The sequence below is a fragment of the Electrophorus electricus genome, chromosome 8, assembly GCF_013358815.1.
Source record: "Electrophorus electricus isolate fEleEle1 chromosome 8, fEleEle1.pri, whole genome shotgun sequence".
Classification (NCBI taxonomy): Eukaryota; Metazoa; Chordata; class Actinopteri; order Gymnotiformes; family Gymnotidae; genus Electrophorus; species Electrophorus electricus.
In genome coordinates, this window is record NC_049542.1 from 8,684,654 (window position 1) to 8,697,057 (window position 12,404).

At 45.1% G+C, this 12,404-nt stretch overlaps 1 protein-coding gene across 4 annotated transcripts in view; it reads left to right on the forward strand.

The window, feature by feature from the left end:
• wasf1 (WASP family member 1) overlaps window positions 1-12,404 on the forward strand; it is a 63,726-nt gene that overhangs the window by 21,699 nt on the left and 29,623 nt on the right. For all 4 annotated transcript variants that reach the window (XM_027001312.2, XM_027001304.2, XM_027001296.2 and 1 more), the window contains 3 exons: window positions 3,056-3,213; window positions 3,564-3,698; window positions 10,768-10,921. In XM_027001312.2, coding sequence (XP_026857113.2) covers window positions 3,081-3,213; window positions 3,564-3,698; window positions 10,768-10,921 — 422 coding nt within the window. In that variant the 5' untranslated portion in view covers window positions 3,056-3,080. The remainder of the gene's footprint in view (window positions 1-3,055; window positions 3,214-3,563; window positions 3,699-10,767; window positions 10,922-12,404) is intronic.

Here is a 12,404-nt window from a genome sequence, read left to right on the forward strand (position 1 = left end):
CTGGAATGTTACAGAAAATGGCAATTCACTGCAGTGGTAGCAAAATGAAATGGTTTTGTGGCTAACAGGATTCATTCAGGCAGGGTAATTCTAAAAGGACTGTAGTAATGTTTTTATTGCAGCATTCAAAAGAACACCAAAAATAATCACTCATGCAAATTTAAATAGCACACTGCTTTTTTATGTATGTGTGTGCTATGTGCTATGATATGCTGTATCAGGGATTGCTGGGATTTGTTAGAAATTGAAGCCTGTGAGGAACTCGGGTGAATAGAGTGCAGTGAACCTGTCTGTGCACCAAGGACCCCACTACTCTCTGCCGCTGTCCTGGGCCAGGCTGCTGTTGTTGAAGCACCAACCTGCATGGCTGTATTGCTTTTTACATTATTATAATAATTACATAACATATATCTTATTTCTTCTGATCCTACCAGCTGCATAGAGAAAAGTGCACCTCTCTCTCTCTCTCTCTCTCTCTCTCTCTCTCTCTCTCTCTCTCTCTCTCTCTCTCTCTCTCTCATACACTGTCTCAGGCTTGCTTTGAGACTGTCTCCTTGCCACTCTCAGTGAAAGCAAATATAACAAGTGACAGTGCATGTGGGAGGGAGGGAGCCACATTAAAGGGTCCATATGGCTTTTGGAGGAGATGAGGAGAAGGACCAAAGGAGGGAGGGAGGAGAAGAATGTAGATAAGTGCGAGGCAGAAGAAGATGTGGGGGAGAAGCAAAGGAACACAGGGGACATATGCAAAAGTAGGGCAGAGTACCAGCTCCCCAGTCACGCGGGGGTTAACCCCGGGCACCGTGTCCAGTCACGCGGGGGTTAACCCCGGGCACCGTGTCCAGTCACACGGGGGTTAACACCAGGAACTGTGTCCAGTCACACGGGGGTTAACCCCGGGCACCGTGTCCAGTCACACGGGGTTTAACACCAGGAACTGTGTCCAGTCACGCGGGGGTTAACCCTGGGCACCGTGTCCAGTCACGCGGGGTTTAACACCAGGAACAGTGTCCAGTCACGCGGGGGTTAACCCCAGGCACCGTGTCCAGTCACACGGGGGTTAACATCAGGAACTGTGTCCAGTCACGCGGGGGTTAACCCCAGGCACCGTGTCCAGTCACACGGGGGTTAACATCAGGAACCGTGTCCAGTCACACGGGGGTTAACACCAGGAACTGTGTCCAGTCACGCGGGGTTAACATCAGGAACTGTGTCCAGTCACGCGGGGGTTAACATCAGGAACTCTGTCCAGTCACGCGGGGGTTAACCCCAGGCACCGTGTCCAGTCACGCGGGGGTTAACACCAGGAACTGTGTCCAGTCACGCGGGGGTTAACTCCAGGCACCGTGTCCAGTCACATGGGGGTTAACATCAGGAACTGTGTCCAGTCACACGGGGGTTAACACCAGGAACTGTGTCCAGTCACATGGGGGTTAACATCAGGAACTGTGTCCAGTCACGCGGGGGTTAACATCAGGAACTGTGTCCAGTCATGTGGGGGTTAACACCAGGAACTGTGTCCAGTCACGCGGGGGTTAACACCAGGAGCTGTGTCCAGTCACGCGGGGGTTAACACCAGGAACTGTGTCCAGTCACGCGGGGGTTAACATCAGGAACTGTGTCCAGTCACGCGGGGGTTAACATCAGGAACTGTGTCCAGTCACGCGGGGGTTAACATCAGGAACTGTGTCCAGTCACGCGGGGGTTAACCCCGGGCAAGAGATAAGGTCATCACATCGGTGTTCAGCAGGAATGGGTGTAGAAAATCCTGTGAGGGCAATAATTAGTGTGTGCAGGTGTGTGTGCATGTGCGTGTGTGTGTGAATGCATAACTGTTGATGGCACGTTATCATAAATGCCTCCATAGGATCAGCTCAAAGAGGAAGACATTTGTTATTAGTATTATTATGTGTTATTTGTTATTATTATTATTTATTTATTTATATGGTTGAAGAAGCTTATTGCACTAACCACATAACTACAAACCACTAGATTATATAAATTGAATTGCTGTTTGAGTGGTAGATACAAATGATGTGGTGATGTATTGTACATAAAAGGTACTCTGTCAAACCTGTCAGACACTGTTAGAAATGCTGCTTTTGAATTGAACAGAATGTCACATGGTCGACATGAAAAAGCGCCCTCTTGTAGAGATACTGAGACTATTTATATCACTGCGAAGGGAGAGCACATTCATACCCACTCTCAGGGCTGATGTGTGTGTGTGTGTGTGTGTGTGTGTGTGTGTGTGTGTGTGTGTGTGTGTGTGTGTGTGTGTGTGTGTGCTTGTGTGTGTGTGTGTGTTGCAATAGACAGAATAAATAATAAGAATTGAGATTGTCTTAGCAGACAAGTTTGTAGCTTCACTTTAAATTGAGTCTAAATTGAAGAATATTTCACACATAATGTAATTATCTCCGTTCTGTTTCACCTCAGCAGTCAACGATTATCCACAGAATACATGATAATGCTCACTAAGACCACCAGGGTATGTTTGTGTGTGTGTGTGTGTGTGTGTGTGTGTGTGTGTGTGTGTGTGTGTGTGTGTGTGTGTGTGTGTGTGAGAGAGAGAATGAGGTATGTAGGACAAATTTTCTCTTGTCACTTGCTTCTCTCTCTCTCTCTCTAACTCTTTGAAACTTGTACAAGTCCTGGAGACACATCTCAGAGTTTTGTTTGTTGCTGTTTAGTGGTTATTATGATGGTGAACTGTGACGAATTGTTTGTCTGTTTTGCACTGTATTTTGCAGGTTCAGTGTTTTATATTTTGACTATGTATGCTGTGAAGAGTTTGTTTTATATTTTAAAGGATATAGGCTTTTAAACACTTTTAAAATATTTACTTTTTTGTGATGCATTAAAGATGTCTTTATAGTTTTCTTTTTCTGTCTCTTTGTCACCGACTACAGTTTACTTCTTTTTAAAGGGGTTTTAACTGGAGCAAACATTAGTTTAAGGGTCTATGCCTGTATATTTCCATAACAGTTATTTTAATGAACTCTCTCTCCTTCTCTCCCTTCCTCCTTCCCTCTCTCCCCTTCTCTCTTGACAGCTGGAGCAGTAGTCAGTAAAGGAGCATGCCGTTGGTGAAGAGGAGCATCGAGCCGAGGCACCTGTGCCACACGGCACTGCCCCGCAGCGTGAAGAATGAGCTGGAGTGTGTCACCAATGTCTCGCTCTCCAATGTCATACGCCAGCTCAGCAGCCTGAGTGAGTCCTTGCGTGCGTGCATGCGTGCATCCCTGTGGGCGTGCATCCCTGCATGTATGCGATTGTGACTGTTGAGAATAACTGCTCTCTGTTGTTAAATACGTAGATGCCAGCTAAGTGTTCCTGAGCTTGGGCAATCTGTGACATGTTTATGGACTTTTAGTGTGTGGACTGCTGACGTCTCCTAGAGACAGAGCCATAACATTACTGCTGTAATGTTGGCTGTTTTGACAGTGTTTCCTTTACCTGTGAAACTTGAGTAGCAGTCAAGTACCAATGAACTGGAATGGACTTTGTGCTTAGTAAGTGCTAATACAGTGTATGTGTGCGTGTGTGTTTTCTCTTGGTAGGTAAGTATGCAGAGGACTTGTTTGGAGAGCTCTTTAATGAAGCACATTCCTTTTCCTTCCGGGTCAACTCCCTTCAGGAGCGAGTGGACCGCCTCTCTATCAGTGTGACACAGCTCGACCCCAAAGAGGAAGAGCGTGAGTACACACACACACACAGACACACACCAATACACACATGCATGAACACACATGCATGTGCACACACACACACACATTCACACACTGGCTGAAGCGATATTGTGTATATACCCATTACCCACTGTGCTGGTAGTTAAAACCTCCCTTCTAACACCTGATGTCAGATAACAAACAGAAAAGAGGGCAGAGAGACAGTCAGCCTGAGAGAGAGAGCCAGACAGAACCACCTCCTGGTGGATGATAACCGGTCTGCCACTTCACCACCCTTCTTTTCGTTCTGACATCACTGAAAACAGTTTCTCTTACTGCTGTGTGCTGAGCTCTGAACTGTCCTAATGGCCTTATTGAAGGAAACACTCTCGCTGCAGGTACCACCCGTTGTCATCTCAGCCAATGGAACCCCTCCCCAGGAGACCAGGGCACCTCTTCTATACGTGCTATATGGTGAAGAATGTCACTCTGCTTTGATGATTGCTTTGTGTGTGTGGGTGTGTGTGTGTCTTTTTTTTTGTTCCGGTGGGCATGTGTAAGGCACGGACTGAATACAGCCCAGTGGTAATGAGGTAACTCCGAGGAACTGCGGTGACTTTGCTCAGAAGCATTCACCCGTCACCTCATGTTCTCCTGCCTCACCAGTCTAAGTGCCACTGATGTTTGTACGTACCTGTGTGTCAAAGAGCCTTGGTACTGCCCACCCCACCTCCATCCATTCAGCAGCAAACTCTCTAAATCAAGATGTGTTGTGGTGCACCTTCATAAGAACTCTTCTTAATAACTATTCCTGTTCTTGCTTTCCACACTTTTCTCATTGTTTTTGTTAAAGTAAAGCAGCCGACTGCCTTGCTGTCGTTTCTCCTTCTTCATGTCACTGTTGTGAGAGCTACCGAGGTGTGCTCTTATCCTACAAGCCGGACTTTAGTCCGCAAAGGGAAGGAGGTAAGGAGTCAGTGGATGAGACTGTCGCCGCTAGCACTGGTGACTCACCTGAGAGAATGAGACTGTCCTGGTCCTGCTGGGGTAGTGATGGGTGAGAAGGTGGCGTGAAGACGAGTGAATTATACGACTGGAGCTCTGGGCTTTCTTATGCCGTCTAATCTCATGACTCTGTCGTACGCTGACGGAATGAGCTGTGTGCGCGTGATGATTTGCCCCAGGTGTGGACAGATGGGTGTGGTCACTCACTGTGCATGCGTAGTGATTCGCTGTGTGCAGTGTCTAGCTGTGCACGTGTAGTGACTCACCGTATTCTCAGTGCATGTGAGTGTTCACCATATCTACTGTCAGTAACAGCTCCACGAGGCCTGAGAGATCGGTCACCCCTTAAGGCTTCTGAAGCTCTTCTCTTCTCGTCATGCTCAGCTCCGAACCTTCTCCATGTGTTCTCCCGCCCGCCCCTGTCAGCTTGCTTTCCAGCATTCATTCATGGAAGTAATTCTGTCTTAATTTCTCTCTCACGCTTTCCCCTCATTTGCACCTATACAGACTTCACAGTCTGTTGACTTAGTAGCCATGTCAGATTCAGAGCTTGTATTGTCTTTTTATACTTTAGCTGATATAAATCTCTTAATTCTCTCTCTCTCTCTCTCTCTCTCTCTCTCTCTCTCTCTCTCTCTCTCTCTCTCTATCTTGCTCTCTCTCTCTTTTGAGAGGGAGAGATTGAGAGAGAAAGAGAACCAGAGAGAGAGAAAGCAACACAGAGACAGAGCAGTACAGAAAAAGAGGTGAGGTTAGTTGACAGAAAGGCAGAAAACATAGATAAGCTAGAGAATTCTGTTTCAGAATATGTCAAAAAGAGAAAAATGAATGGACATGAAAAAAAAAATGAGGCAGAATGAAGAAATGTAGTTAGCAGAGTGGAGCTCAAGACAGAGCAAAGGTGAGAAAGTGATCATGAGACAGAGAAGGAGCTGAGCCCCACAGCAAAGTGTAAAGTGAGTTGGCATGTGTTAGTTAGACTGCGTGTGTCTGGTTTACACTGAAAGTGCAGCTAAGTGTTAGAGTGCTGTTTCATATCTGCACCACGGACAAGACCGTGTGTGAGAGAGAGAAACAGCTGAAGCCAGGAAAGACAATCAGGAGAAACTAACATGAGCAAAAAGATGGGAACTATAGGGAGAGAAAAATGACAATGCTGTGGGAGGAAGCCTAGTGGAGGAGGATGAGGAAGAGAGAGAGTTAGACAGTGAGAGAGTTAGACTGAGAGAAAGTATGAGACCATCTGACCTTTATTTACTGGTAATCTTAACATTCCCTCTCTTCTCCAGCGGCATTATAGGATAATGGCTTGGCTTGGACTGTGGTATGTGTATGTGCGTGTGAGGCTCATTTGCAGTCTCATAAATTATCAGTGGGGAGTTGGGGAGGTGATGGGACACTTTACTAGATGAAGGGGCGTGGTATACCTCACCACCCTTAGATACACAGCGTTTTCTTGGCAACAGCTGGACAGACAGACACAAAATATGGACCAGACACTTGTACCACAGGCCACGTTTCTTCTGCTTCTCCTTCTGTTTCTCACTCTCTTTGTGTCCAAGACTCATATTCTCTCCTCTATCCGCCCTGCTCATATCTGCAAAAACAAGTACCCACAAACACACAACTCTGTTCTGTCAGGGTTGAACTAACGGTCCATGTCCTGCAGTTTATGGCCATCATTATATCACTGCCTTGTCCTGGTCTCATAATGGTATACGGTGCTATCTTCCCTAAGGCCTTTCTTGCTTGCTCACTCTCTCTGCCTTAGTTATAAGGAAGCATTCTTTCTTTTGGGATATTTTGGAATCTGTTTGGTGGCAAATTTGGAGGACTATTGTGAGGTGGCGAATAAGCACACCATTATATCAGCCTGTTAATATCATCATAATATCAGTCTGTTGTGCTACTCTCTACACTGTTTTTTCCACTCGATTAATTAATTGTAGGGCTCAAGAATATTTCACATTATTTAGCAGACTGCTCTGAAAACCCATCATTGATCACATAATGTCATTACATGAGCTATAGTCATTAGTTAGCTATGTAAAACTGGTAAACATTATTTTATAATCCAGCCCACTTTATAAATATAATATGTGCTGCATTAGTTTGTTGTCCTGTACCTGGATTCCTGTACATGTATTATGAATAAAGTAAATGTAACGTTGCTGGCCTGAGTGCCGCAGGGTTCAGGGCAGGACGCACAGACTCCCTCGACGGTGCAAGACATTTATTTACATACAACATAGAAGACAACGGTGGTACTCACATACAACGTTTACGGTAATTGTGAATCTACACTTAACATTAGACGAATAATACATGCCCAGTAACTCATGACATACACAAACCAACGTTACGGTTACAAGGATCGACAGTAACACATACGTAGTTACTATGACCTACAAAGGGAGCACACACGGACAGGGGTTTCAATAGACACACAAGACATTAACATTAAACCCTATACACGTGTGTGCAATCCCCCCCGGGGCGTGGTTACAAAAACAAACATACAGTACATTTGTGAATCCCCTCTGCACATAAAATACATATATATGTACTATGAGTCAGAGCAAACTGTACTTGGTTCGCTTCTTTGTTTGTTGCCATTGACGACGATAAACAGAGGGCCAGAGAGAAGTTTGGAGGGGGTCATTATACAAATGCATGCAGAAAATCAAACTCGGGCAGGTGAGTGCTGAGGGGACCCTGGCAAGGAGGTTAGCAGCCATGCGCCCGCATGCAGGTGCCCTCCCGATGCCCTCGTCACCCGACGGGCCCCGCAGGGCCGATTTGTGACTCCGCTTTGGTGGGAAACGTGTGTTCGGTCTCTTGAGGAAAATGCTGACAGATCAGGGCTCAGCCATCAATGCCACAGAGGCGGGGCCCATACAAACACTCCGTGACACTCTTGCTTAAGCATAGACCTCCAGCTGGCTTTATGGGCACATCACGTTTTCTTCTTTTCCTCCAGCATTTTAGAAACATATCCTGCTCCTCCACTATAAAAGATGTGCAAGGATTCAGTACAGAGTTTACTCTTTTGAATAGTTCTCCCTCTTTGTCTTCTCTCGCTCTCTATCTCTCTCGCTCCCAACACTTTTATTAAGGCAATAGGACAGCAATGTCATGCTCAATAGCTTTTTGACTGTGCGTGTTCTCATAAATCTCCTTTATGGGCTGGGCATATTATTTTTCTTTCTTTCTTTGCAAGTTTTCTTGTTAAAGTTTTCTGGTGCTCTTTATCTTTTATCAGTTACAGCAGAAAGCCTCTTCATGCTTGTGTGTGTGTGTGTGTGTGTGTGTGTGTGTGTGTGTGTGTGCGTGTGCATGTGCACGTGTGCGTGTGCGTGCGCGTGTGCGTGTGCGTGTGTGTGTGTGTGTGTGCGCGTGTGCGTGTGTGTGTGTGTGTGTGTGTGTGTGTGTGTGTGTGTGTGTGTGTGTGTGTGTGTGTGTGATTAATCATGCACACTTTCTCTGCCTTACCTGACACTTTGTATCTGTATTTCATGGACCCACATTGACAGACTGAATACATGCTGAAACCTTTCACTGTAATAGCTGCTCTAGAGGTTGTCTTGGGGACTGCCTTGAGCTCTGTAATCAGGAAATAAAAATTCTGACACAATTCAGTACTGACCAATCATGAGGCTTTTCTACAAGAAGACATTCCTCCGTGCCTAAGAATTATATTGCTCTTGCACTCAGCACGTAAAAGCAATTAGCATACATGCTTTAGGTGGGAGGGGCTTTAGAAAAAGGTAAGTATGGAAGGTGTGTGATGGTGTTCAGGGGAGTCCTGTGGTATAGCAACTTCCATGTGACTGTATTTAAGACTGTGAAGTGAAAGGGCAGATATTAATAGGTGTCTAAACATGCTGTAAACCACAGTGTTTTTCTTCTTATATCAATAAAAAGCATCTGTTTGCTACACTTGCAATGTATATCAGGAAATATTTCTATAATATTTCCTGTAGGATATTTTAAGCAGACTGTCCCTTGCTCAAGGCTAGTAGGCTAGGAATGCGTCCAACATAGTCCACAGTGGCAGATCACTACAAATTCCAGTGCTTCAGGTTTCCTCTGAGAGCCTTGATTTGCTCAGCAACAACAGCAATGAATTAGCTGCAGTGTCACTGGCCGGTGCTTGGACCCCGATAATTGCAGCACGGCGGCACTTCCAGCGCTGTTCCTGTTTGCATAGGAGCAGATGAGTCAGCAGAACTGCTGTGTTCCCGAGTCAAGTCTCTCACCCATGGAGGCTGAGGAATGGCTGATGGTGGCTGCCACACTGCTCCACGCTGCTCCACCCTGCTCCACCCTGCTCCACACTGCTCTACGCTGCTCCATGCTGCTCCACACTGCTCCACCCTGCTCCACGCTGCTCCACCCTGCTCCATACTGCTCTACGCTGCTCCACGCTGCTCCACACTGCTCCACGCTGCTCCACCCTGTTCCACACTGCTCCATGCTCTTGCTTCAACTCATGGTTTTTATAAGACTCAAAGGCAGAGCCTTTAGTGCTCATATTTACTCCTCTGAAGTATGTGCTCAGTACCCCAGGTGACTGAAGAGACCCCCAATTAAACAGGCTGCCTGATGTTTTTGGGAAAAGACATGTAAAAAGATCATGCAGATTTGTCTTTGTTTATTGTCTGAAAGCCTTTTTGGATGAGGACAGATGACAGTGTTCAGATCCAAGCTCCGTCAGGCACATAGGTACAATGATCATATTCGATCATGATTTTGTAAATGCCTGTTATTGTAAATTTTCCCAGGTAATGGGGAACAGGTTTGGGGAGGCATGGAAGACGATACACGCTCCTTTATTTGCTCAGTAATGAAGATCAAACAAGTAATAACAAAAGAAGACAGTTTCACTTGGGCGCGTCCCCCTCTTTTCTTGTGCATGTCCGTCGCTTTCTTGGGTGCATCCACCTCTTTCTTGCCGGAACTCGGCAAGTAATTTAAATATGACATGTACGTGCAAGTTTTATACCACACATTTATTTTTTATGTAATGCATATAGCATTACCTATAAAGTTTTTATAGGTTTTTAACAGACATTGCATGGGTAATGGGATCCCTTTGCTGTCTCAGTGGACATCGTTGGACAGTGATTCTCCTTGATTGATCAGTCATGTTGGGCTTTGTCTTCCTTTCTCTTGCTTCATGCCTCATGGATCCCTGCAGATACTTTTAATAAATGCACCAAAGAGGGCATTATAACCAGAACAATTATTTTCCTTGGTATCTCCCAAGGCCTTTTCCTAAATGTCACAAAAGGATGCAAACAAAAAGGGGAAAGCGAAAAGGGGAAAGCGAGCATGTGTCTAGTAGTCGCACAGATCTTATCTGGGACTGCGTGCGGACTAGTGTGTAAGAACTACCTATGGTAGCAACTGACACAAATTGCTTTGGCAGATCACTAGTGAGCAGGGATAACAGCTGAGGGCAGGTTGACATTCCTCTATACTATTAGTGAGGATAATGTGAACGGCGGTGCTAATTAATACAATGGCAGACTTTTAATGCCAGTCAGCTCCACTCTGTAATCAAAGAATTGTGAGAAAAAGAAAACACAAAGCATTTTTTTGCTCCTGTCACTGAAGTTTAAGTGAGAGACAGATCAAGATGGGGGTGGAGGGGGGTGACATAGAGTACATAGGAGTGATGCATGAAAAAGCAAAGAACGTGGAGAGGGTGGACAGCAACATGCCTGCAATCACTCTTGCCCCAATGGGCCAGTCTGGTGCCTGTTAACGTGGCTGTCACATGTGACAGTGTGCAGGGGCAGGCATGCTTGGCGTGTGTGTGGCAGATTAAAGACACTGCCAGAGTTTGGAAACTGGACTCCAAACAACAACAAAAACAAAATCTCTGTCCCTTCAATTCAAAATCAGAGTAAAGATGTTTTGACAGAGCATAAGAATATACAGAATTTATTAATTTAGCACAGGGACCAATCACTGTTCAGATCCCATCTAACCACAGACCATAAATTCATAGCTGAAATGAAATTAATTAATGACTGTTTGTTTTATATTCTCTCTCTCTCTCTCTCTCTCTCTCTCTCTCTCACAGTGTCTCTGCAGGACATTACTATGAGGAAGGCCTTCCGTAGCTCCACCGTTCAGGACCAGCAGCTATTTGAGCGTCAGTCTCTACCTATCCCTCTGCAGGAGAGTTTTGACCTCTGCGAACAGCCACCACCCCTCAATATCCTCACATCTTATAGGTTAGCATTTTTACTATCCTGGACACTAATTGTTCATGCTTGTTTGCCCTGACAAAATGTTTCTAACATTATAAAAGCCAGTGTCACTTCCCTGTTTTAAAAAAATGTTCAACATCATCAGTTTACTAAAAAGTCATGGCAGATAGCTGGGAAATAAATATGTTGATCTGGAGAAAAATCTTGAATTGAATTGTGTATCAGCAAAAGAATGCTTTACCCTTTTATGCACGGTACTAAATTCATTCCTTACTGATAATCATCCAGTGCTGTACTAGTGTGTGTCAACTTTTATTTATTTATATTTTTATCTTATTTGTCTTTTTATATTTATGAAAAGTAGTTTTCAATTCATAAATGATTCACACACAGACCTTAGCAAAAGTATAATATACTAATGGAAAATACAGCTGCATACCAAAATTCCTAACAGAGATTGGTCCAGCTGTTAACTCGCCTGCTCTGCATTGGTCACCATGTTATTGGTTCATGTTGAGGCAACCAATCCTGTGCTGGTCAAGCAGAAGATAGCAGTTGCTGTAAAGTCTGTGAGCATACCAAGTGTTGGTATTCACCAACAGCATGATGCCGCCTCCACTCTGTGCTCTCATTGGCAATGTCGACCTGCTTTAATAGATAAAAAATTAATGGGTCTCCAGAGCAATTGTTATTTCTGTTTCAATGGATTTTCTTTGCAGACAGATTCAAAGGCCTGGATATAAATCTATAAATATCTGAATAGGGATTGTGTGTATAGAAGTCTTACCTTTATTCTCTTCCATGCATGTGTGTGTATAAACCCCTCACACTCTCTAATCCTAGCATGGGCTATCGATCCAGTAGCCCTGTCACCTGGGTGTCTACATGCTGGGTGTTTGGGGCCTTCTGTTCAAAATTGCAACCTTGACAGCAGGTGCAACCAAACAGACCAGACAAATTCAAAATTTGTTTCCCATGGGCACCCCCCCCCCACATCCAATCCTACAGGCTTCCTGATATTGCCCATACAAGGCAGAGGGTGCTGGGAACTGAAAGAACCGATTGAGTTGCTCCAACCTAGTTTGTTTGGCCAGTGTGGATTCTCTCAGTGGCTGTAGCTCACTACAGTGCATACAGCACTGGTTATCAGTACTTTGCTTATTCCAAACACATACATTTCTAGTGTTGGGGTATACCCAGCCTAAGAGGTTGCAAAATAAACATGGACAGAAAATATTACAGAAAGATATCACGGTTTACTTTACAATAATACTTTTTGGGTCATACAAAGCCATAAACACATATGCCCTTCTGCTCCCGTTCAGCCGGAAAGAGAAGGGGCGTACAAAGTGTAACATCCGCTGTCCATGGAGAGACACATCTGTGAACATGTCCAAGCAATGACCCCCAAGGATGGGCTGTTGAGGGAATGCCTCAGACAGATGAGGAACACAGTTACCATGGAAGCACAGGAGGTGCCATGGCAGGATATGGCCCTCCATGGAAT